The sequence below is a fragment of the Frankliniella occidentalis genome, unplaced genomic scaffold, assembly GCF_000697945.3.
Source record: "Frankliniella occidentalis isolate FOCC.00 unplaced genomic scaffold, Focc_3.1 Scaffold21, whole genome shotgun sequence".
Lineage (NCBI taxonomy): Eukaryota > Metazoa > Arthropoda > Insecta > Thysanoptera > Thripidae > Frankliniella > Frankliniella occidentalis.
This window is the reverse complement of record NW_026267151.1, coordinates 819,432-844,799: the sequence shown is the minus strand read 5'-3', so window position 1 is coordinate 844,799 and position 25,368 is coordinate 819,432. Positions and strand designations below refer to the sequence as shown.

The 25,368-nt window shown below is 38.4% G+C and overlaps 6 protein-coding genes across 12 annotated transcripts; 2 read left to right on the top strand and 4 right to left on the bottom strand.

The window, feature by feature from the left end:
- Positions 1-306: 306 nt before the first annotated feature.
- LOC113204485 (kinetochore protein NDC80 homolog) lies at positions 307-4,367 on the bottom strand. Of its 2 annotated transcripts, none has more exons than XM_026419661.2 (14): positions 3,926-4,367; positions 3,688-3,795; positions 3,393-3,614; positions 2,951-3,321; positions 2,679-2,851; positions 2,488-2,584; positions 2,299-2,411; positions 2,073-2,205; positions 1,786-1,991; positions 1,455-1,676; positions 1,266-1,370; positions 851-963; positions 678-780; positions 307-601 (listed from the first exon to the last, which is right to left on the bottom strand). In XM_026419661.2, exons 2-14 carry the CDS (start codon positions 3,759-3,761, stop codon positions 512-514), a joined length of 2,022 nt encoding a protein of 673 aa, XP_026275446.2. In that variant the 5' UTR covers positions 3,762-3,795; positions 3,926-4,367; the 3' UTR covers positions 307-511. The 2 variants fall into 2 exon arrangements, with proteins under 2 accessions (XP_026275446.2, XP_026275447.2); XM_026419662.2 differs by having other exon boundaries at positions 3,393-3,608.
- Positions 4,368-4,515: 148 nt separating this feature from the next.
- LOC113204487 (zinc transporter 2) lies at positions 4,516-8,951 on the bottom strand. 2 transcript variants are annotated; one of them, XM_026419664.2, is made up of 9 exons: positions 8,583-8,951; positions 6,686-6,852; positions 6,500-6,607; positions 6,280-6,415; positions 6,045-6,209; positions 5,735-5,966; positions 5,519-5,624; positions 5,291-5,425; positions 4,516-5,211 (listed from the first exon to the last, which is right to left on the bottom strand). In XM_026419664.2, exons 1-9 carry the CDS (start codon positions 8,810-8,812, stop codon positions 5,063-5,065), a joined length of 1,428 nt encoding a protein of 475 aa, XP_026275449.1. In that variant the 5' UTR covers positions 8,813-8,951; the 3' UTR covers positions 4,516-5,062. The 2 variants fall into 2 exon arrangements, with proteins under 2 accessions (XP_026275449.1, XP_026275450.1); XM_026419665.2 differs by lacking the exon at positions 8,583-8,951 and adding an exon at positions 7,023-7,259.
- A 569-nt stretch (positions 8,952-9,520) lies between these two features.
- On the bottom strand, positions 9,521-11,408 carry LOC113204602 (uncharacterized). The gene is made up of 4 exons (XM_026419831.2): positions 11,005-11,408; positions 10,637-10,918; positions 9,961-10,387; positions 9,521-9,872 (listed from the first exon to the last, which is right to left on the bottom strand). The coding sequence occupies exons 1-4, from the start codon at positions 11,190-11,192 to the stop codon at positions 9,645-9,647; spliced, it is 1,125 nt and encodes a 374-aa protein (XP_026275616.1). The 5' UTR covers positions 11,193-11,408; the 3' UTR covers positions 9,521-9,644.
- Positions 11,409-11,606: 198 nt separating this feature from the next.
- LOC113204599 (regulator of nonsense transcripts 3B) lies at positions 11,607-17,131 on the top strand. Of its 4 annotated transcripts, XM_026419827.2 has the most exons (7): positions 11,638-11,973; positions 12,197-12,410; positions 12,492-12,695; positions 12,778-12,932; positions 15,376-15,644; positions 15,802-16,654; positions 16,783-17,131. In XM_026419827.2, the coding sequence occupies exons 1-7, from the start codon at positions 11,827-11,829 to the stop codon at positions 16,960-16,962; spliced, it is 2,022 nt and encodes a 673-aa protein (XP_026275612.1). In that variant the 5' UTR covers positions 11,638-11,826; the 3' UTR covers positions 16,963-17,131. The 4 variants fall into 4 exon arrangements, with proteins under 4 accessions (XP_026275611.1, XP_026275609.1, XP_026275612.1 ...); XM_052264730.1 differs by lacking the exons at positions 15,376-15,644; positions 15,802-16,654; positions 16,783-17,131 and adding an exon at positions 13,181-15,163 and having other exon boundaries at positions 11,642-11,689; positions 11,807-11,973; XM_026419826.2 differs by lacking the exons at positions 15,376-15,644; positions 15,802-16,654; positions 16,783-17,131 and adding an exon at positions 13,181-15,163 and having other exon boundaries at positions 11,607-11,973; positions 12,781-12,932.
- Positions 17,132-17,503: 372 nt separating this feature from the next.
- Positions 17,504-22,290, top strand: LOC113204601 (eukaryotic translation initiation factor 2 subunit 3). Of its 2 annotated transcripts, XM_026419830.2 has the most exons (9): positions 17,530-17,701; positions 18,118-18,181; positions 18,259-18,369; positions 20,611-20,844; positions 20,938-21,096; positions 21,183-21,557; positions 21,639-21,808; positions 21,891-22,063; positions 22,135-22,290. In XM_026419830.2, exons 1-9 carry the CDS (start codon positions 17,639-17,641, stop codon positions 22,202-22,204), a joined length of 1,419 nt encoding a protein of 472 aa, XP_026275615.1. In that variant the 5' UTR covers positions 17,530-17,638; the 3' UTR covers positions 22,205-22,290. The 2 variants fall into 2 exon arrangements, with proteins under 2 accessions (XP_026275613.1, XP_026275615.1); XM_026419828.2 differs by lacking the exons at positions 20,611-20,844; positions 20,938-21,096; positions 21,183-21,557; ... (1 more) ...; positions 21,891-22,063; positions 22,135-22,290 and adding an exon at positions 19,089-20,556 and having other exon boundaries at positions 17,504-17,701.
- A 292-nt stretch (positions 22,291-22,582) lies between these two features.
- On the bottom strand, positions 22,583-24,285 carry LOC113204603 (ATP synthase subunit O, mitochondrial). The gene is made up of 6 exons (XM_026419832.2): positions 24,188-24,285; positions 23,581-23,625; positions 23,392-23,502; positions 23,189-23,321; positions 22,990-23,102; positions 22,583-22,857 (listed from the first exon to the last, which is right to left on the bottom strand). Exons 1-6 carry the CDS (start codon positions 24,212-24,214, stop codon positions 22,657-22,659), a joined length of 630 nt encoding a protein of 209 aa, XP_026275617.1. The 5' UTR covers positions 24,215-24,285; the 3' UTR covers positions 22,583-22,656.
- Positions 24,286-25,368: the final 1,083 nt, after the last annotated feature.

Sequence of the window (25,368 nt, the reverse complement as noted above, 5' to 3'; positions counted from 1 at the left end):
GAATGTTGTGATATTTCCAACACAACTTGATTGTGTTGTTTTTGCTCATCAGTTGTTTCAAAATGAAAGAGTGCAGTAAAAAGAAGAAAAGCAAGCAGGCGACCAGGAACACACAAAAGTTTGATCAGGCACGAGTAAATCGGCTTCTCTTTAGTTCCTGGCTGACCACCCTGCTTTTATTTACACTGAATTCCTATGTACTATAGTTTTAATGAATCAATAACTTATAATATATTTATGACATGCAGTTACGTTGAATGTCCTGTACGAGATTATTGGGAATATAATACTGATTTAGAAATCTCATTCATGAAGGTGTATTTTATTAGCATCATAAGATATAGCCTTAAATAAAAATCTTCATAGGGGGGCAGCGGACATCAACCAACCACATTAGAATCATAGAAGCACACCGCTACGTTGAATTTGACAACATATAAAACAAAACAAAAAGTGGAAAGGTGGTATATGACTTGCCCCCTCAACAAATAAAGCAGAACAAAGAACCCACTTACGGGAAATCGCTTCTGGTTTTCTCCAAAATGTCTTCAGTATTTTTAAGTAAATCTTGTATTTTCCTATTATACTCAGTTTTTGCTTTCTGTAAAATCAGTATTGTCTGAAAATGTGCACAAGTCTAGTTAATATTTTCAAATCAAAAGCCATGCTCTACTTACCAATACTGTGCTGATGAATCCTCGAGAGCAAGATGTAGTTTTTAGAAAGAAAGACTCGGCCTTCTGTTTCAGCTTTTCAATATGGGCTTTGCCATATTCCCGTCTGATACAAAGAAATTTGTGTCAAAAGAAGCCTTGACAATAACGCATCATAGTGACAATCTAGAACCTACTTTTCAACAAGTTTCTGCAACTGATCTTTTGCCATCTGCAGCGAATTGCAAGAGATGCGAGCTTCATTAGATGCCTTTAAAGAGTTGAGAGTCCTCTTCATCTCAACAATCTCCTGAAAATTGTATCCCATTAAGATATTTAAGCAAATTAGATTACAGTGTCGTACAGGGCCAGACAACACGGCCTGATCTGATTTAGTTGCTGCCAGCACAGTACCCTAGAAGTTAACTGCTAATATGAAACAAGTACGAACAAGTATGGGGATGCGTCAGCCAGACCTTAAGTTCAAGCCCAACAGCGCAGAAGCCGCCCCGTGAATTGGGACAGCGTTGCCCTGTTAGCGGCGAAAGTCGTGACAGGATTGAGTAAATTGAAACCTGATGAACTATTCAGGTAGAGATGCCGCGTACAAACCTCATGACTTTGTATTTTGAACGCTTCTATTGATGCTTCATATTGCTTGACCTTTTCCAAATGTTGTTCTTCATCTTGAAGTACAAGTGATTTCCTCTCCTCCAACTAAAATAACAACAAGAAATTAAGATTCAGGGCACAAAATAAAAGGATCCAATACGTAAGTATTTTCAGTAATGTTTGGAGTACCTGAAGTAGTTCTGATTTACGCTCTTTCATGTCTGCATTGATTTTTTCATACTTATTCTGAATGTCTCCCTTAAGTTTCAGAGCCTGAGACTCAATTTCAGCCACTTCCTCTTTGGCTCCAGGATGGAAGAAGTTAATCTCATCCATCAACGATTTAAGCTCTGGAAGCCAACAGGATTCCATAATAATAATCTTGTTGTAAGTTTGGGTTTTTTTCTTTATCTGTGGAAAATAATTTATTAAAAATTTATGCAGATAAATTGTTAGGTGAAGAATGCAAAACTGAAATTTACCACGAGAACTAAGAAACAGAGTTCTTTAAATTACTCACATTTTTTTGCCTTTTGACTATTTCTAAATCGTCATTAAAAGTTTGGTTCGAAACAAGGGCAATATATTCTTCATTTTCACGAATAGAGCTTCCCAGTTCACTACAGAATTTTTGTAATTCATCCCTTTCTTCAACGGTCATAATTTGGTTACTTATTAGTTCTTTTAGTTCCATTATTTTGTTTTGGAGGCTTAGCAACACATCTTCTAGACTCAGAAAAATCAAAATTAGCGCATACACAATATATAATAGAGCACTAATTATTACCTACATAAAATAAAAGCTACCTTCTTTCAATAATTTCTGCTTTTCCTCTTCTAGTTTTGTTTCAGCAGAATTGAGAAATTCTTCCATTTTACTTTTATATTCTAAGCAGTTATTGTAGTCTTTCACAAACTCAATATTCTTCTTTTCTTCTTCCTACAACATAATTCAAGGGTAAATAAAATGTTCAAGTTTCAACATCCAAACAAGTACCTAGGTACAAAAAGTATCTTTGAACACAGTAATTACCATTAAAGCAGCAATTTCTGCCTGCTCCTTGGGATCTGACAGTTGAACCTCATAATCACGTATGGCTTCTGCACATTCATTCAATTCATCATCACCAACACCATTTCGTTTACCTACACAAAAAAAATTGCAAGTTAAGTAATAAAGTTTTGTTAACAAAAGCAAAGCACACACTGTAGTTGACCATACATAGTTCTGCAATAAATCTTATTTCTTCATTCTTCTCTGCAGCTTCTTCTCTTGAATTCCACAATCGGTACTGTTTCATCAAATGCGGCATATAAACCTGTAAATAATGCCATTAACAGTTAAAACCAAAAAGGGAATCAGAAATTTAAATTTCCCATTTTATATAATAAATACTTTAGACTGATACTTACCAGTGCATTTCCATACAAGAAACCATCAGCTTCTGCATCATCTATGACATCATCATAGTTTTGAAGTGAATTTTCAACAAATGCTTCAAAATCAGTTCCTTCCGCGTATGAGGCACAAGTAACCAACCATGATAAAAGACCAACCACATGGGGCAGAGCATGAGGCGTATTTACTGTGGGCAAGAATAAAAAGACATTATGTTTGTGCAGAGCAACAACCTATAGGAACAACTTCACGTTATCACAGGAAAAAACAAAAACAAAAAACTCACCAGTTTTTAACCAAGATGAATTTAAGTTTCCAGCATATCCCCACTTTTTCATTATTAATGGAATTTCATTGACATAATTTGCCATATTCACATTGACATTATCATCCAAAAATCCCATGAGAAAGTTAACCAAGTCAACAAAGAGCTTCATAGTCAGCTGACGTAGATTTATTCCTTTAGAAGCAACTGATAAAGCATCTGGTTGCGAATGGAGAAAACTTGTTATCTTGTGAATTTCTTGTTGTAAAAAGATTTTGTCAGTTAGGGGTCTTGTATCTTTAGCTATTCTATTTTGCTTTCCAGCACCAACACCACTGTATGCAGATTTGCGAGAGCTACGACCTCCATCAGAAAACGGAGATAATGTAAATCTAACAAAAAAGGTTTAGACACATTATATGAAGTACAGATCAGTAACAATGCCATTCATAATGTGACTTACTTTTGTGACTGAGCACTTCCAAAGTGAAGCCCTCGCAAAGGAGTAGTTGAAACATTAGCAGGTGTTGCCAGTAAATTATGCTGGCTGTTAAACCTTTTTAACGCTGGCTGTATAGCAGACATTCGGCCATCACGATTCTCAGATGAAGAACGACGATTTTTTCCCGGCTGAGGTATTCCACTTGCCCTCCGTACATCTAAGGGTCGTCTACTGGAACTAATGCTTAATACAATGAGGATTTTTACAAATGGTAAGAATCATGGTGCTATAAAAAATAACTTCACACTTGATTCACCTAGCGCGCTGATCATCATGCTCCAATCTCAAGTTCTGACTGACCCTGCGTGCTCCTAGTGAAGACTTCCTCATGACTGCAGATAAAAATTAAAACTTGTTCGATGCTCTGAAAAATGAAGGAAGTCGAGACGAAAGGTAAAATATAGAAAACTGTTGTTCAACAATAAACTAACAAGTTTCCTAAGTACTATCATGCCCATGCTGAACTCACTCATTTAACCGTTGAAGGTACTAACCTCTGGATAAATCTATTCACTGTTCAATGTTTAGTAAATGTTCGACATGTCTTGTCTTGACCTAAGATTATAACACAAACAAAAACACAAACAAACCAAACACACTCAACCGTCAGAAGTCAGTCGCGAATTTGAATGAGGTTGCAGTTTCTCTCACTAGAGGCCGTGCGCGGCGCGGGTCAATTTCGTTTTTCTTTTGTTTGTTTGGCGGCGCGCGCGTCCGTTGAAATACATGGGGAACAGTGGCATGAAAAAAGCAGTTTGAACAGCAAAATTATAGAAATTTTGGCGTTCTTGTATTTTAATGGGGAGAATAGACACGCATGGACTTTCTGAAGAGGAGAAACGGTGGAAATGAGGGGTCAACATCAAGCAAAAAAGCCGTTTCATTCGGGTGTGTGAAGACAATTACATCAATTTCTTCATAAAGAGTCTCTTTGGTGTTGTATTAATTTGTTGGCGTGAAACAGCCTGCAAGACGTTCCGAGGTTTAACAAACAGTCTCTAACCTGCTAGGTTGATGCCAGTGTAACCCAAAATTCCAGCCAAGAGGTTCGTTTTGAAACCCGACCAACAAACGGCAATGTCTATTATGGTTGACTATTTAGTTTTATTGCATAAATAACGATACTTTACCAATGAAAAATATTATGCACTTAACAAGCATTTCAAACAAATTTCAATACAGAGGGTAAATAGTGAATAAGCAAAAAATAAAAAAAATGTGACAAAATTGTTTTTAAAAGTAGAATAGTTAGATAAAAATTGTTGTCATTTTGAGCAAACCTTATGGTAGAAACAATGATCACAGCCCGTTCTTACTTTGTGTTGAATAATATCCACTCTGGGCATTAAATGCTTTGTCGCAGAAGAAATAATTAGAAAAAATATAAAAGTAAATATACTACACAATATGCAATTTTTTTAACAGGATGTGTATCTATATTGTTTATTAAGAAGCACATCTTGAGATCCCGAAGAGCATCATTAAATATGTTTTACATATCATGGTACAAGCTCTACCATCACTCTACCATACTACTACTTAGAAAAATATACCACTCACTGAGCATTCAGTAGTTACAAGACAGTCCCAAGGCCAACTCCCTACTTAAAAATAGAAATCTATTTAAAACATTACTGGTCACTGAGATCATGACATTCTTCGCAGTTCTCCATATTTGGGTGGAATTCCTCAATTTGCAAAGTGAGTTCAAAGAAATTAAAATTGGCATGAATGTTTTGTGTGGCAGTCTTCAGCACTGTATTCGGATGAACTCCTGGACCTAAGTACAAAAAGAAGTCACTAAGAGACATTTCTCAATCAATTCATCATCTAACATCTACTGAAACAGTTCTACTCACGGATTGCTAGATGAGCTGAGAGAGCAGTTTTTTCAAGACTTAAAGCCCAAATACGAAGATTATGGACCCTAACCACACCATCAATTTTCATAAAAGTGTCAAGAACTGCATTGAAGTCAACGTCTCTCGGAATACCTACAGAATAAAAGTGTTTCAGATATATCGCAGACATGGAATAAAGTCACTATGATGATGACAAAAGTTTTGCTCATTTGGAAATCTACATACCTTCCATTAAAACAACAATAGTATCACGGATAATTGCTATTGTTGTAATGAGCACCAAACCAGAAAAGATAAATGTACAGATGGGGTCAACTATTATCCAATTTGGCTGGTAGGAGCAAGAGAGGTCACAAGCATGTCAACTCAAGAATCAAAACAAAACAAAAAATACAGTAGCAAACCAAAACTTTTGGATCACAAACAAATTAACATCCCAACCTTGAAATATATGATGAGGGCAGCAATCAGTACACCAATACTTTGAATGAAGTCACCAATAACATGAATAAAGGCTGCTCGAACATTAAGATTCTGCTTCCTACATTGAGAAGCTTGAGGCATGGAACCTTCACTCTCCACAGTAAGATTGGAACCATGACTGTGTCGTGGACTGTGAGCACCAGATCCAGAATGACTATGTCCATGGGCAGGATGCAGAGCAATACCCATGCTGAAAGCCAAGACGACATTCCATTTTATAGTATCTCTTAATACTTAAAGTAATTTTAAAATGAAAATAAGCTATTACATTAAATTCACTACAACACCAAGAGCTGATGATATAAGCATTACTGTTGCATCAATTTCAAAGTCTTTGTTTACAATTCTTAAAATGGCCATGTAAACTAAGATTCCAGTCACTACCCATATAAGCAACACAGATGTAAGGGCACCAATGACCTCAGCTCGATACCTGCAAGTGAACTGTAAGAATAAAACATTCTGAAGAATCCATTTACTCATGACTGCATACTCATCCTTACCACCCAAAATTCATTTTGCGGGTTGATGGGCGATTTGCAACCCATAGTGAAAAAAGAGATATACAAAATGATGTTATATCAGTTAGTAAATGTGCAGCATCAGTTGCAATAGCCAAGCTGTGTGACAAGATTCCACCTTAACAAAAAGAGTTTCGGCATATAATTAAGTTATAATTGGTAGGCAAACACAAGTTCAGCATAGCCCAACCAAGGCACGCACCAACAATTTCAGCTATCATGAAGAGAGTGCAAAGAACTGTGGCGATGATAAGTTGTCTCCTAGCTTTGATGTCAACTTCTTTCCGCTTACCTCTATGACAGTGTTCAACTAAAGAAAAAGAATTATTCTTCATATTGAAAGACATGATTAAAAGATACATAAATGAGTACAAAAATAGCAGCTTACTCAAAGGTACACCAAATGTTGTGCTCTCCACAACCTCTGCTTTGGTAACTAGACAACAACCACTGGGCTTTCCGTGAACACAGTAAATTATACTTTTCCCTTCACGACCGGGGTCTGGAATAGAGGTAGACGGAAGAGACCCATAGACTCCATCCGTGTTTCTTCCACTGAAACAAAAGACATACAAATTTCAAGAATAAAGAAATTCCTGGTGATACACAGTTTTAAAACATCAGTCCTACTCGTACGTAGTCAGACTGACCATCTTGGGCCACTAGAACAAATAACAACAGAGAAAGCATTTATTCAAATCGGTTTCTGTAAACGGACAACTTACATTAGGGGAGTCCTCTCACTTAAATCAAGAACTGTGCCTTTATCTTCTCTCAGAGCCATATTTCAATATCAGGTGAATTACACTTAATTTTTGTGAAATAATTCTTTATTTCTAAAAAGCAATGGCGCACTAACTATGAGAGAACATCACCAGATTAAGATATACTGATATAAACTAAGCCCAGCTCATGAGAATCAGTCAATGCATGTGGCAGGCTGTAGCCACTCCCTTTTGCTTTCTGCATTTCACATATAGATAAGATAACAACTTACACACCCATGCCTGCCTGTGTGCACACATACATACATACATACACACACACACACACACACACACACACACACACACACACACACACATACATACATACATACACACACACACACACTCACAAGAGCTGACAGGTTTACTAGCAAAGTGCATGGTGTGCAGTGTGTACTTTGGGATGAATCTGAAAATGACCTTTGGAAAACTTTCCTGGAGTTAAGTTTAAGGCTTTTTCCTGGAAGTACACAATTTGGACATAAAATCAACTCTCACTCCTTGGCTTCGTTAATAATAATAATCTACACTTTCTCTCCACAATTGATACTTTAATAATAAAATTACATTGGTAGATAATTGTTCGACTGAAAGAAAGAGGTGTAGCTCTTGCAATTGTGTTTCTCAAAGATCTCATCACTGCAATTACTTCCATTATTTGAAGACTAACTATATCATAATACAATAAAGGATTCAAATAAAAGATGCTTGAAGTGATGAGTAGAATAAAAGGAAGTAAGCGGTCATGTGGTGCATAATTTCTTAAGTTTCTAAATCGCTTCAAAATTGATGTTTTGGGTATGTACATGACCGTTGGAGCTTAGACGGTCACTAAGCCATTGATACTTTCTCACTTTCAGGCATTTTAAAAACTTATAAAATTATGCAATTGCATGAAGTGCACATCTCTAAAAGAAAATCATAAATTTTGAAGGTAAATAGAGGAAATATGTGATGTGCACAACATACAAATGAAGCATAAATTTAAGACTTTTTGAAAGTCCTACAGACTCTTACAGAAAACAGAAATTACTGAACAGCTCAGAGCTGATGATGCATTTGAAAAGTTAAATTTAATGTAAAGGACTTTTCAAATAAATAGTATGCATGTTTGTTGTTTGGGACATGGTTGCGCTGTGTGGCTCTGTGCATTCCTTGAAAAATTTGTAACCAATGTAACTCCAAAATGCATTCTTAGAGGTTCCTTAGCATGTGAAAATCTTGTCTCCAAAGCCTATCAATCTAAAATGTAAGCACCCTCATGTGTGTAAGCATAAATTTGTAAATAAGTCGCAGTGTTGTGGGAAAATATCAATCATGTGGACACATTCGCAAAATTTACCTAAATCTAGTCTTCAAATTTAACCCATAGCTATGTTTCATTCACATTTACTTCCATAAAAGTGACAATTAATGTAATTGTTACAAGCAATGATCAGAACCATTGCGCATAATCTGAAACGTTTCCCTTAGCAGGCAGCAGGTAACCTCAACAGCCTAGCAGAAGGCAACACTTACCAAGACGCGAAATGCGTTTGTGCAGGACACGAACATGACTGAGTAAGGGACCAAGAACTGTTCTTAGGAATAGCCACCGGTATTGAGGAAGATGCATCGAGTTGATCCTGATTCTGAACCTCATCTCCACTGTCATCCTGGTCGATCAGCTGTTTGGTGTCCGGAACACTAACTATAACCGATTCGGACATGGTGCGGGGATCAGAATTGAAGCCTGCATGTTTCCGCATGAGTAATGCTAACCAAGCCTCCGGGAAGAGAGGCAGTGATAATTATTGCTACTCAAAAGTAGAATTTGAGTAAGCGACGTTCCCCCGCACTACACTCACGCCCCCCGCGTAACAATATCAGCAGACGCAACAAGTGAAGTGAAGTAGGATAACGTAACGCTCCGCGAAAAAGGGGGGGGGGGGGCGCTTTTTGATCAGACAGTCACGGAAACCGACGAGACCGAAGTAACCTGAGTAAACGTTTACAGCTACGTATTCCGTGGTGAAACGTAATAATAATAAGAGGAAAATTAGGTACGGGTTGCTGGCAAGCTGCAAAGGAAAAGGTGCGGAATGTACGAATGACGTTGGGCCTGTAGCCTTGAACACGCGCACGACCGGCTCGACCTCAACAGGGAAGGCCGCGGGCGCATCACGAGCAAATTTTAACAGAAGTCTTCAAAATATAAAAATAATAGCGGCGTGCGTGAAAAATATTAAGGCTGAGCTTCACTGATTCGGAGGATTACATACCCGAGACGGGGCACGACTTCGTTTGAAATTGTTCTCATATTTTGATGAAATTGAACACATGTTTTTATCTCCTCTTTCCCACAGCCTGCTTACACCTTTTCGGTCTGTTTAGTGGTTTTGGTTTTGTGAGTTTTGTGCTTCATACCTCAATGGAGCAACAACAATAGGTGATATATAGCCAAAACTACAATTCAATAAAACTTATTATTTTAATAATTTATTGATAATCATGTGGCATAGTTAAAATGAGGTACAGGAAAATACTGGTTTTCAACTGAATTATCACAGAAAGTATGTGACTGGAAAATAAGGATCATCTTCATGTTTCAACATTGTAGACAACAGTTGTTCCGCTATCTTGCTGGTCTTCATCATGTATCTCTTGGTCTTCTATGTCAGCCTCATTAAAGTCTTCATCTGAATCACTATGGCATTCGATTGGATCTCTGTATGACATGCTGTTCAGGACACTTCTTGGAATTTTATCACCCATTGGAATTCCATGTAGAGATGACAACTTTTCAGTTGCATGTTTGATCTGAATGTCCTTTGATAAAAACAAAAACAAAAGGTTTAAAAAGAGTTAAGAAGAATAACATATTGGATAAACCATTAACTAAAATATAAAGTGATACCTTTAATTTTACATTCTGTTCTTGCTGTAGTTTGATAGATTCCTCCAGGGAGAGGAGCTTTGAATCCGTATGTACTAGGGGAGGTGGAGTCACATTTGTTTCTTCCCAACGCTTTGGCTTTGTGGATATTCTTCCAGTAGGTTTCAAAGGATAGGTGCCAGTGAATGGTTTAAGAGGTTTATTAGGCTTGAATCTATCCTTTCCTTCTTTGCATCCATAACGTTCACATATGGCCTGTGCAAATGGCTCAGTTTTGTTCAAGCGTAAAGGCAGCTTTGATACATCCATATCACTTTCAGCCATTTTCTGGTCTTTGGAAACTTTTAGTGTGGGCTCCAAAGAATCTTTTACTTTAGAAATCTCAATTGAATCTTCAGAATCAAGAAGATCTTCTGGTTTAACTAAGGTAACCTCTTCATTTATTGTGCTGAGAACACCAGGAAAAAGAAATATGAGAGCAATATTTTAGTGAGAGGCAATACTGACTACCACGCCATGTTGACATTTGATAGACATTGCCTAGGTTGCAATAATAACAGTACAGTTCATCTTAGGCACAAAATTGTCACACCAACAAGTCCCAGCAATATAAATGATATAACGGTCAAGACAATGTCAACTGGTGGGTTAAACATGATCAGTTACCTATGTAGTTAATATCAGTCTTGATAATCACCTTATCTGTTTTTGATGATCTGTAGTACCACTGTGCGTAGCTAAAATCTTAAGAGGATTAGTTTCTTCACATTCTGGATGGTCTACATTTGTTGATATAACACCTCGATGACCAGGATTACAATGGCCCATCCATTCAAGAGCACTTAGTTGATTAAGAGTCATTTTCGAAAGGAGACTTGCTGCTTTGTCTAGCTCGTCCCTAGATTTTAACTCTTTTTCAATTCTATCCTTAAGGACAGATGCTCTTTCACCTTTATCAGACAATTTGTTGACTAATGATCTGAAGGAAGGAGAGATAAAAAAACATGATAGAACCAGCCCATTGACATGCTTTGCATTTGCTCTTCTTTCTAACCTTGTACCCACTTGTTCAAAAGAATTTTAGTTTGTCTCTCCAAAAGCTCATGAAGATCCACAATACTCTTCTTCCTCAGATCCCCCATCAGCACATCAATTTCTTTCGGTGGAGGAGGTAGTTTCCCAGGTATTTTCTTAATAATACGTTCAGCTTTTGGTGCAACAGAAACGGCAGAGGGAACGCAATCATGATCCATTTTCTTGTTGGAAAATATAAATCAGAGAAAGGAAGACAAGTGGTGCCGTGAGTGTTGAGCGAAGAACTGAACTACAACATCCAACACAACACGAAAAAAAGACTGTCTTTCTAGGCCAATTTAGTAAACCATGAACATGAACCTATAAAAATCGACAATCTCTTGCGAACACGAAACGTCAAACCATAACCAAAAACCAAAACAACTGTTCATTTGTCCACTCGAAAGAGCTTCGAGCGTTCAAGAGCACTGCATGCCACCATCACCCGATTAAATTCCTCATTTTAATTTTATGCACAAAACTTAAAATGCATCCAGTAATACAAAGTCTAAAACAAAAATTTATTTTACCTTTTCTTTTAAAAATTCTTGTCAGATCACTTTGTTAATTACGACAACACCAGTTCTTTGGGCAGGGGGTGGGGTGGTACGTGGTACGGCCTCTCTTGATAAGCCATTGTTGTTCCATGCATGCGCTTTCTGCAGTTGATTTGCCTGTGCAAAAATTACGAATTTTCGATTTTTAGTACTTTTGACCCCCGAGCAACGAACCACAAAAGTTGTTGAAGATTGCGTGTGCGTGCAATTTAATTTTTTGGTATTGGTCCTTGCAGGTTTGCATATATTTCGCAGTATGACTGAAACTGTTACATCTCAAGACGATTCGAAGACGCAGACACCATCGTCACCGAAGACCAATAAGTCAAAAGCTGTGAAGCAGACAGGTGATGGAAGTGACCGTCCCAAAACGATTGAAAAAGTGGAGAAACCGCCGACCAAGGTTAATACAAAATAATAATCATCTTCGGTATTCTGTTTCAGAAATGTAGTTTTGAGGAGTAGCTATGTTGATAATTAGTAATATAGTCTGTAAAATACATTTCTTTCCCACTAAAAAGAATAGTTTTGGTGTTCAGCTTTTGAAGTTTAGTTCATAATTGCTTATGTGTATCTAATTTTGTTTTGTTACTGTATTGGTATAACATTATTGCTTTTGGTTTCAGGTGGTTGTGCGTCGCCTCCCTCCAACTATGATATTAGAAACCTTTTTAGATCAAGTTGCACCTTTACCACCAGTTGATTACATGTACTTTGTCAAAGCCGACTCAAGTCTCTCCCCCAATTCGTTTGGACGAGCGTACCTCCACTTTATTCATGTGTCAGACCTACTGATATTCACTGAAAAGTTTGACAATTATGTGTTTGTGGACAGCAAAGGTACATCACTCTTCAAGGGCTACATTTATGATGTTCCCCTGTTCCCCTGCAAGCTTTTAAACTTTCAAATTTTTAACTCAGGCAATGAATATCCTGCAATAGTTGAATATGCGCCATTCCAAAGGATACCGAAGCAGAGACCTTCGCGCAAGAAAGATCCTCGTATTGGTACAATTGAAAATGATCCATATTACCTTGAATTTATGGAAGCCCTGAAAGCTGAAGAGACTCAAAGAAAATCTGCCTCAAAATCAAACAAACAACACTTCTTTGAGACATCTACCAGTAAGCAAAGCATTTGGAGTACTGAATAGGTCTGTCTTGTTCTTGCGACAATACATAAATTTTAAATCCATTTATTTATTAGCAGGCTTGGCTACACCCAAAGTCACATCAACTCCCCTTCTGGAATATTTGAAGGCTAGACGTGCTGATAAATTGAGAACAAAGGAGGATAAAATTGCAGAGAGAAAGAAAAGAGAGATTGAAAGGCGCAAAGCAAGGGAAGATGCAGTAATAAAGGTAATGACTCTTTGTAGCATTTTGTGGGATTAGTTGTGTCTGTCAGCATTTTATATTTTTGTTGGGCTAGTGGGCATTTGTGGATTGTGCATGACTAAAGATATATTTTAGCTGCTCTGCGGTGATCCATAACTTTTCTACTTATAATTGGCAAATGTGTCTGCTGCTTAATAGCTCTTGATTCTTAGACTTCTTGTTAAGGTTTGTTTGGTTTGGAAAAATGGCAAACCATTGACCTTATTTTCCAGCCCCCCCAACCCTCCAGTGATACAACTACAGATTTGGCAGAGATTCAGACTCGCTACCTTCGCTGCATGATTGGCCTGGACAAGGATACCTCCGCTCTAGAACAGGTGTCCTGCTGTGCATGTTGCAGTCCTGATGTGCATGCTCCCTTTAACTGTCAAGTTTTACGAGAAAGAATGCACCTTCTTTTGCTGCACATTAGCCCTCCCAAGAAGCTTCCAAATCCCGATCTCAAAACTGAAGTTTTGAATATTCCTACACAACAAATAAGTGTGCATCAATTATTTCAAAGTGTTAAGGCTGATAAACCTTGCAGTACTGCAGAAGCAATTGTAGTTAGTGCACAACCTCCTCTCTCCCTTGCTTCCCTTTCTCCTAGTCCTAAACAGGCAAATAGGCACCCTGTTTGTACCACAAAGACTTCCCTGAAAACAAACCAAACCAAACCTCTCTGCAGCCTTTCAGTGGAGCCCAAATTAATCCAAAAAAGTACTTTGTTAAACAAATCAATCAAACCCAAAGTTCAAACACAACTGATGGTAAAGGAGTCGTCCTTCAAAACTCAGCTTCAGAAAAAGAATGAAACTTCAACTGTCCCCATTAGTTCCACTGAAAGTGAAAAGGTCATTCATGGCCAACCTCTTCAATTTACTCTTCCATCAGAAGTTACTTTCAAACCTTGCCTTGTTAAAAAAGATGTTGCTGCTGTTACAAACATGTCCTCTAAAGATGTGCTCAATGAGATGGTCAAGGGACCCATGAAACTGACTGAATTTTTTAAATTGCTGGAAAGTGGCCACTTGCAAGCCCAGTATCCTGCTGTTAGTAATTTTTCTACTAAACAGATGACTACTTTACAAGAACTGGAGAAGCATATTATTGGACAACAAGAGGAAGGCAATTCTGAAAAAAAAAATTGTACAGAATTTGATGAAAGTCCATCCCACTCCACAAAATGTTCAAAAATTCAGCATTCTCTCCCTGCTTGGAAGAAACCAAACCATTATGGCTGGAATGGCAATCAGAAGAATGAAAGATTTGAGTGCCAAGCATTGCAATGTCAGGAGGGGAAGAATATAATCAAATTCAAGTCCCCATATTTTTTCAATCAAGGTGCAGCAATCGTAATGCTGGAACCTAATAGTCATAGAGGCCTGTTGTTCTCAACCCCCCATGCTGTCACCATTAATGAAACCAACAGAGGGAAAGTCCCTATGTGTGTTTTCCCTAAGCGTTTTTGGGAGCCTACATCTTCAAATATTTCTACCCTGAAGAGGAAAAATTCAAATAGTAGTCAAAACATCTCAAAATCTTACAGTTTCAGAGGGCTGCAAAATGATTTACTTGACAAATCCAATTTTTATGCTAGAAACATATCCCCAGCAACTTCAACTCTAATTGGGATTGGGAACAATACAAATAGAACCATACACCAGATGAGTCACAGGATTTTGGGACCTCATCCATACATGGGCTGGAAGAAAGGAGGAAAACCTCATCCAATTAGAAGAATGAGTGCTGTTCTTCCTAGTTACCCTTTCAGTATGCACAGCAAGAATCATGACAGTTTTGATAATTTTCATGCATCACCAGCAGTCTATAGATGTTGGTTGCCTTACTCAACATGGAGAAACAGGTTTTAATGACAGATTTATTTACAGTCTGTACAATGATCTAATCAATTAAGGGTAAAATATAATAATCATCTACAGTTGACTCAATCTTCCCCTTTTTCCTAATCTTAAATCCATGGACTGATGAACTTGTATCGTCATATGTGCATCCTTAAGTATCTTATGTCATTTGTGGTTTGTTTGTAAATTAAATTTTGGTGTCACAAAGTTTCCCTATTAAATATCAAGCATGCACTGCCTTTGTGGACTTTAAATATGTATATATATATAGATAGATATATGTATATACATACCTATATATTTTTATTTCTGAGTGTGTGTTTATTGAATATAAAGCACCATACATATGAAGCACATCATTTCTTATCCCTATCCTGTACTCTCACAACCTCTCTTTTTAATATGTCATTGCATGCATCTTTGCTTTTAACTTGACACTGCCTGGTGAGTGCTTGCTTACATTTAAAGAAGATCTGAAAAAATTGACCTTTGTCATAGACAATTAGTTTTGAAGTAGGCCAATGATTGTACTCTTGAAAATAATAATCTATTTTCACTTACAGATTGCTGGACATGGATCAAGTAGTGACAAAGCATCAAAAGAAATATCCGACAGGCGCCTAGCAAGGGAGACCAATGTTAAAGAAGTTATGTCCAAGCGCCGCGAAGATGACCGTTTAAAAACTAGAGATAAAGAGAGACGTGACAAAGATAGCCGTGAAACAGCAAAAGATTTAAAACGAGACGCTCGAAAAGATTCTACTCGAGATCAAGGATCTGGTCAAGACAAAGAGAAAGACAAAGAAAACCAACCTGCCTCTGTAGAGTCAAAGTGAGTGTATGCTGTTTTGCTTGCAACAGCAAGTCTATCCCTATTCTTAAATCTAGCTTTAGCTTAAATCCCTTAAGTTTTACAAGCTTATCTGAACATACCTTGTTATAATTTTTGAGGAAACTCTTACTCTTACATTTATTCTCTTTTATCACAGGTTGAGAGACACCCGGCGTGGGGGCAAAAGTTATCAGGAAGAGAGACAACGCTTGAATGAAAGAAGAGCAGCTAAGACACAACCTTCAAAGGGGATGGTTGCTGCAGATGGAATTGAGAAAGAAGAAGATGCTGTCAATGAAGATTGCACCAATGAAAAAAAAACAGGTTTGAAGAAGGAATTGGATGCCTCTTCATCAGAAACTCGTGGCCGTCCTCATGAAAAGGGAAAGAACTCTGACCAGTATAGACAACAAAGCAGCAGAGAAATAAGGAAGTATGAGAAACCAAATAAATTTACAAAAGATCCAGACCAGAGACGTAATTATGATTCAAAAAAAATTACGGATGATCGAAATCATGATGATGTTAAAGATTCTAGGAAGCACACTTCTCACCTTGAGAGAAGTGCAACTAGTGATTTGAAAAGTGAAGAATCAAGATCACATTTTCCGAAAGAAGAGACAAGAAAGAAGAGTTACAATCAGGAGCGAGAGCAGCGCAGAGCTGCCGCTGCAGACAAAAAGAGCCAAGCTAAAAAGGATTCTGCTTTACCTAACAAATCTGATAATAAACTAAATGTCAAAGGGGGTCTACCTGAGACCAAAGAAAGTGTTAGGCAAAATGAGAAAATAAGCCATGAGAAAGAGAGGCGTCCTTCTCTTGATAATGCTAGCCCAAGCAATTCTCTGCAGCAGAGTGAACAGTCAAGAAGTAAGTCACTTGCGGACATGAAATCAATCCAAACATCTTCTAGTGGAACTGCAGATGGAAAGAAAAGTGAAAGTGCTGGAATGAAGAGTGATGAAAAAGACAAAAAAGATCCAAGAGCTGAACGCCGGATTCGTAATAAGGTATGTTCTATAGACTGATTTGTTCATGTATATGTATTATAGTAATTATAGTAATTGTAACAAAATGAATGTCAAATATGTCAAACTGCATCATTCATTTCATATGTTTTTCATTATTGTTTTTGTAGGACAGGCCTAGCATTGAAATCTACCGTCCGGGTATGGGTCGATTTAGCCGTCAGCGCCTTGAAAGAGAGAAAGGTCTCAACAAAGGTAGTAGCACAGAAAGAGACTCTCCATCTCCAAGTCCATCCCCTGTTCCATTGTCTTCCAAATCTACTGTGATATGTGAGAAGCCTGATGAATGATCACTCTGACAGTACAAAGGTGTGCAAACTAAATGTATTGTTTTGGGCTGTTGTAGTGTAAGCCTTAAAACTTATCTATTATTAATGTTTATTTCAATATGACAAAGTAGTTGTACCTAAGTGTCAAAATGCTAGCATTGAAGCATTTAATAAAACTTATTCAAACAAAGTGCTCTTATTTCATTCTAATAATAAGAAATAAAACTTTAAATCGTTGTAATGCATTTATTTTAGTGGAGAGAGATAGAAAGAGAGAGAGGGAGAGCTGTTAGGTTTAAACTCAAGGTTTAAAAGTCTGCCATTGATTTAATGAGCAGCTTTAAAGCTCCCGCTTTCAGTTAAACCAGGTGGTATGGTACCATCATATAAAAAATAGATCTATAAGGTTACAAAACTGCGACATTACTGACGGTACAGATCCATCATCATGATCTTAATTTGTGTGGTTTTTAACGTTGATAGTTGAGGTCAGCATTAAAAATAATCAAGCCACTCTCTTTATTCTTCATTGCATTACTGTATGTTGGCATTTGCATATTGCAACTGTCTGCGCGTGCGCAGCCATCTTGAATCTGTCTGGCCTGGCAGGGCAGTGCTGAAGTCAACTGAAGCTGATGTAACGTGCCGTCGTGGTCACTGTGGAGTTTGAAATATTTGGACAATCATTTCATGAAATATGGCATCAGAAGGTTCTACCACGGCCCAGCCGCATCTTCATAAGCAGGATTTGGCAAAATTAGTAAGTGATCAGAAATATATCCTGGTTTTCAGCTGCCGTATGTCTGGGACCGGTCCGGTCTGCTGGACCGTCCACCCCGTGCAGTCATCATTTACTCAGCCCTAAGCCGTTACTTTTCATTTTCCTTAGTTCTAATATATTATGACTAATTAAACGCATTATTTCGTTTCTACTTCCACAACATTCTATAAGAGTTTGACGTTTCTATTTTTGCTTTGGTTAGAAGGTTAAGTTAGGTTAGGAACCCTTTTAAATTACCCCTCAGGTAGCACATACACTATACATTGTTTTCTTTTTTGAGGCTGAGACACAAGCACTGGTCTCAAATTATTTTTTACAATCGAACTTGCGATGATATTTGAATATTTTACTGTAATACAATGAATTTATTGTTTATTGTATGATGCAAATTCCAGGACATTTCGAAGCTCACAGCACTCTCCCCGGAAGTTATCAGTAGACAAGCAACCATCAACATAGGTAAATCTTATTCTTTAAGTTCTTTATTGATTGTTGCAACTGAAAATCTGAATGTAAACATGATGATTCTATTTCAGGAACAATTGGTCATGTGGCTCATGGCAAGTCTACTGTTGTGAAAGCCATCTCAGGCGTTCAGACTGTTCGTTTTAAGAATGAGTTGGAGCGGAACATCACAATTAAGCTTGGTAAGTTATTTTTGTGATTCCTTTGAGTAGGTGTTCTCTGCTAAAGTAGTATTGATGACAAACTTTTAATTGATTAGATATATATTTAATGAGAGTTTGTGACATCAAAAAATGTGTCAATAAAATATTGGATCTATTATTTGTGTTGTGTGAGGTATGTACTGTATTTGGCATGCCCTAAAGATGCCTTTTTAAACAACAGAATTACAATTGTGAAACCTATTTATCTTTGTCAATCATCAGGGAATGGTAGGTTGCTCTTGAGTTGTTTTTAGTGTGGCTGTGCGGAAGTCATTGTGTCTAGGTAGACATTACTACTTACTGTCTTATTATTATATATTAGATCATGTTGATTTTCTCTCATGTTATTACAATTTATGATTCATGTCTTCTGTCTAACTTTTTGGTGGGGAAACTATTTGGTTCAGATATCCAACGGAAAAAGCTTAAGTTTGAGGGAATTTTTATTAATTGTGATAGGTGAAGTGCAACAGCATTGCTTGTGGGATGCACCATATTTTAATTGAACTGTTCATACAAACATCTAGTAATTTCTTAGTGTACTTCTGATTTAGCCAGCACTGCCATATTTTTTACTTTTCAACTTTTGTCTCTCTTCTTGTTTTTTCTTCAATTGCTTAAATTTAATGTCCAACCAGCAAATGCCATTTGTGTCTAGTGCCAGCTTAACAACCCACAAGCTCACTTTTCAATTGCAGGCGAAGACTCAAAGCAGCCGAAGAAGAGGAAGAAGGTGGAGACAGCCTACAGGAAGAAAAGGAAGTTGAAGAAAGCACCAAAACTCCCTGGGCTTCCTGGGCTACAAAAAGATGGGAAATGGGAGCTTGAGTATATTTTAGATATGGACATCATATTTGGTGAAAGGAAATTTTTAGTGAAGTGGAAAGGGTGGGGTGATGAGCATAACTCATGGGAGCCACTGCGCAATATTTATAACTGCCAGGCAGCGATTATTTCGTACTTTAAGAAAAACAAAGGACCCAACTTGGAGTTAAAATTAAAAGGTCTAAAAAGTGCACAAGACTCTGAAGAATTTGAGAATTTCATGAACTCCCTACGAGTTGATGGACAACTTGTTTTTGAAGAACCCTCCAAAGAAGATTATGAGCAAGCTGCTACCACATATTTTAATTCTGAATATAATACTGATTCTGAAAAAGAAGAAGCTAAAAAGATAGTTATGCTTCACAAATTAACTGTTTTACGAAGACAGCAACGCCTTCAGCTCACTGACTGGCAGAATGAGCTAAATCTACTGGCTCCCAATGAGGCACCTATTACAGTGGAAAACTTAGTGGACCTTGAAGTGGCCCCTCCACATTTTACTTATGTGGCCAATTACATCCCAGGGCCAGGGGTGACTATCCCAGAGGACCCTCCCATAGGCTGCACATGTACTGCATGTGGTGCCGAAAGTATGTGTTGCCATGTGCATCATGATGCCAACTTTGCATATAGAGATGGAAAACTTATTGTACGACAGGGCACTCCTATTTACGAGTGTAACAAAAAGTGCTCCTGTAATGAAAAGTGTCCCAACAGGGTAGTCCAAGCGGGTCGAAAGGTTGCACTAGCTATATATCGGACCTTTAATGGATGTGGTTGGGGTATAAAAGCCAAAGAAGCTATTAAGACTGGAACATTCATTTGCCAGTATGTTGGAGAAGTCATTACCAATGAAGAGGCAGAGGTGCGAGGACGACGTTACGACGCTGACGGCAAAACTTACTTATTTGACCTAGATTTTAATGATCCAGAAAACTGCTTGTACACAGTGGATGCTGCTATGTATGGAAATATTTCACATTTCATTAACCACTCATGCAACCCCAATAGTGGTATTTTTGCTGTATGGGTCAATTGTCTCGACCCCAATATCCCCTGTTTGGGATTGTTTGCATTACGCGACATTGAGGCAGAGGAAGAAATAACCTTTAGTTATACTTCCACCAATGATTCCTCTAGTAGCAAAATGCTATGCAAGTGTAGTTCAGTCAATTGTAGAAAATATTTATTTTTCTAATTATTTGTATTTGGTTTTTGATGCTTTTATGTGAATAAAAAACAACAACAACAATTGTATGTTATCTGTTGGTGTAAATGTTATATTACATGTTGGTGTACTGATGGGTCAAGCTCAAAATACATTTCATTTAATTTTGACAACTCTCACTACTTTTCCCTCTGCCAACCTTTTTAATTTTATTGTGTCTTCTTCAGGTTATGCCAATGCTAAAATTTACAAATGTGACAATGAGAAGTGCCCTAGACCAGCCTGCTACATTTCAGGCGGGTCATCAAAAGATGATTCATTTCCTTGCTTGCGTCCTGCTTGCTCAGGACGTTTCAAGCTTGTCCGGCATGTCTCTTTTGTTGATTGTCCCGGGCACGATATTCTTATGGCAACAATGCTGAACGGTGCAGCTGTTATGGATGCAGCACTTCTGTTGATTGGTATGGACATGTGATTTATGCCAGTTTTGGCTTAGAAACTCGGATTCTAAACCCATATTTTAACATGAAATTTCATAACAACCTTATTTGCAGCGGGCAATGAACCATGCCCACAACCTCAGACTTCTGAACATTTAGCTGCTATTGAAATCATGAAGCTGAAGCACATAGTGATACTGCAGAATAAAATAGATCTGGTTAAGGAGGGACAAGCTAAGGAGCAGTATGAGCAAATTCTCAAGTTTGTTCAAGGTATGGTTCACATTGATTTTATTTAGGATGGGAGAATATGTTTGACAGCTTTATTTTGTAAACTGACAGCAATTTGTTTCCTTCAGGTACTGTGGCAGAGGGAGCTCCGGTTATTCCCATCTCTGCTCAGTTGAAGTACAACATTGAAGTCTTATGCGAGTACATCATGAAGAAAATACCTGTGCCAACTCGTGATTTTATGTCGGCACCACGTCTAATTGTCATTCGTTCTTTTGATGTCAACAAGCCTGGTTGTGAAGTGGATGACCTTAAAGGTGGAGTTGCTGGTGGAAGTATTCTTCGTGGTGTGCTTAAGGTTGGCATGGAAATTGAGGTTCGACCAGGTCTTGTATCAAAAGATGCAGAAGGTAAACTGACCTGCCGCCCAATCTTTTCAAGAATTGTGTCACTTTACACAGAGCAGAATGAACTGCAGTATGCAGTACCTGGTGGTCTTATTGGTATGTTTTGTGCTAACCTTTGCTGTAATTAGGTATTTAATAAAAGAATATTACAATTGTTAAATCTTCTCATGTTGACAGGTGTGGGTACAAAGATTGAGCCTACATTATGCCGTGCTGATCGTCTTGTTGGCCAGGTCCTGGGAGCTGTAGGTGCTCTTCCTAATATCTTTATTGAACTTGAAATTTCTTATTATCTGCTCAAACGTCTCCTTGGTGTAAGAACTGAGGGTGATAAGAAGGCAGCCAAGGTAATGCAGCACATATACAGTACTGTCCTTCTTATATTTGTGTCCTGCATAGAGAAATATAACAAATGTTTTTCCTTCTCAGGTTCAAAAGCTGTCAAAGAATGAAGTATTACTGGTTAATATTGGCTCACTGTCCACTGGTGGACGTGTTCTTGCTACCAAAATGGACTTGGCTAAAATTAGCTTAACCAGCCCTGTATGCACAGAAATTGGTGAGAAGATTGCCCTGAGTCGGAGAGTAGAGAAACACTGGAGGTAAGAATGAGAGCAACAAGATTACTTGTATTCTATTTGATTTTTTCTTAAACAACACCTTTTTTTTTCAGGTTGATTGGTTGGGGTCAAATTCGAGGAGGAGAAACTATTGAGCCTGTGGTGGACCACAAACCATTCTAATAAACACAGTTTTGGTTGTATTAATCACAAAACATTATATAGCTAATATTTTTCATTGTCCAATAAATATTTCAAACGCTGGGTCAGTTGGTGTTAAATTTATTTCAGTTATTGCTGGACCAATCCATGCTGACGTGTGCATGTAAGACAGATAAAGGACTTGATTATTTGGGAGAATGGGAATGGAATGGGATTCTCTCTATATCCACTGTTATATAACAGACAAGTTCTCTCCCGCACTTCATTTACACTTGCAAGAAAATTCTGCCAACTTAAGGGGAATGGAGCAGACATTTGATGCTATGCTCGACTCTCAAATCATTCTTGGTGATGAACTTTATTCTACCATAGATAAGGTGCATTTAAGAAGGCAATCGGTAATTTACACCTGGTTTATTGAGGTTTTGTATGTACATAACACATTGAGACACTACATTCTGTAACAATTAATTTCATGCACTTTCTGCAATAATTTTAGAATACTTTCGAACCTTTGAAGCAATGCTCATGTCACAGTATTTGTCACCAATGCTAACAATCAATCCACCAATAATAGAGGGGTCGGATTTGGTGGTGAGCAAAATTTTTTGGTTGGACTTCAAGAAGCCTTTCAGGGCACCTTCAATTTCTTTCAGCGTAGCAGCATCAAGTGGCTGTAAAATAAAATAATAAATTCTTCAATGTAACACAAACACATGGGCATTTTTCATATTAATCTGATGAAGTCTAAGTAAAACTGTCAACCAGAATAAACCTGGTGCAAAGCAATAAAACATAACACCAACCTTAGCTGTGGTAATTTCGCAAGGAACCTCTCCACGAACAGCGGCCATAATTTGCTTGAAGGCGTTAATAGTGCCATTTAAGTTTTTCAGACGGTTGTTTTCAGCCATCAAACCTACATTAGATATTTGTTAGGATGGTTGATCGCAATCGCAATCGCAACTGTGAAATATTACTATTACAATAATAGATCATACTTACTAAGAAGATTGGCAGTTGGTGCCGACATGTTTGTTTGCTTGGCAGCAGCCTGGATGGCAGCAACCTTCACAGTCTTCTGGATGCTGGGATTGATAAGGTAGTCAATCAGTTTGGCATCGTTCTTGAGTTGGTTCTGCAAGAAAAGTATAAATTAAAAATAGGATAGCAGACATTTTAGTTTCAGATCAAATGATAAACTGTACCTGTATGCTTGTCAGATCCTTCTCAACAGCATCAAGTGCCTTCTGCTTGGAGGCACCTGAGAATAGAGCTGTGGCATAGCGACCCTCCAGCCCAAAAATCTGAATTGGTGGCTGCAAGTGAAAAAGAAAAATTGTTACTCAAAGGCTAGCTGAAACAGCTGATTTCATTATGTATACCATGCTACTTACCTTGACCATCTCCTGCCTCACAGCGGAGGAGGAGAATGTCCTCACCTATAAAAAAAATACAGAAACATAAATGACGGTCAGGTCGACAACGAAATCAATGAGAGAGGTTATTCTACTGTGAGACGAAAACCATACCTTTGCCATACATGTGGCATGACTAAGCATAGTTTTCATGGTAAAAATTTATTTGACAGGAGAACAAAAACGCTAAGTCAAGGCTCAACTAAATGTTTAAACGTTGATAAAACGGTTTTGATCTGCAGACCCTAGCAGACAGCCGATACCTTAACCTTGACGATTTCGACAGGCCATATGAATGTAATTCGTCCGAAAGTAGAAGACATTACCCGTTAATAAGGAAAGGAAGAGAGCAAAATGCCAATGAAGAGTAGGAAATTGGACAAAACGAAATGTAGTTTTTTAATATATCACTATTCATCTTTGCCCTTGGTTCGCTACCACTCCACAGATACGTTCAAAGGTGCGCGAAATTACAGACAGTGATTCGACTTTCTTTGCAACAGCCCCGAAACTTTACACTATTTAAAAAGGTCCAATCAATGAAATATAACTCAATTCCATACAATTTCTAGTACAAATCACTCACCATCATACCGATTCTTGGGGTCGCCATTTTAACTGGACTGCTGGAAGTGAAATGTGAAACAGATGACTGCTTGTAAATGCAAGAAAAGAAAAGTCGACCTGAGGGAAATTTAGGAAGGGGCACCAACCAAAGAAAAACAAAACGGGATGAAATTATTCAATTGTTCACTGTTGCTTGAAATTAACTCAAAGTACAGAATTTCGGAAGTTTTGAATGATGTTACAGGGACTTCTTAAAAGTAGAGAAAATGACAAGAACATCTGGGAAATGCAATGCTCATGGCACCTTTTTATGTTTTACCGAGATTTTGTCGGTGGCGCCAAAATTGTAAATCTGTGAATGTGTCGCCGATGTGTCATGTGTCAAAATACTTTCACAACTACGTGCTTCAATGGTTTTCATCGAGAGTTTTGAAGATCTATCTAGTACAGTTAGACCAAAGCAAACTCAATTTGATTATTATCCTGCCCGAGTAATTAGCTTAATACAGTTGAAACCCCTTCTTCTACGGCCCGTCCTTACTCATTTCGCAGTGAGCATCGGATACTTGCCAAATTTGGTCCGAAAACGAGAGGTGGAAGTGAGAGGAAACTATGTTCCGCATCGACCATCACAATCTTCCCTACCTATCTATCGTTTTCGGACCAAACGAGCATCCGATGCTGCGCTTGACTGCGGATTACTGTTCGTGACCGGCTGGTTAGTCTGCGAAGCCAGTGCACATTATTATACATATTTCACACGGCAATGCGCCTACATTTCCGACGCATTTAATAGTCCATCTTTATCCGCTGGGGATGGGCCGCCCAGACCCGGCCTAACTGCGTGACCCTAGAAATGGGTGGCTCCAGTTCACTATGAACAAGCAGTCGTGATAACCCTCGTTGAAGTTGAAGTTATTCTGCTCTGGAGTACGTCCCTCTCCCCTGACCCTTTCCCGTTGCCCACCACCGTTGCCTGGCGGGCAGGGGGCGGCTGCAGTACCACTTGATCCAGCTCCTCCGCCACCACCACCTCCGCCTCCGCCGCAGCCCGCCGTCGCGACGGCACCACGGCCACCACCACCGCCGCCGCCGCCGCCACAGCACCGATGCCGGTTGCTCGGCTGCTCGGCTCGACTACTCGGCTCGGCTCGCTCTGCCGCTGCCGCTCTGCCTCTGCCGAGTTGCCGAGTGCGCCGG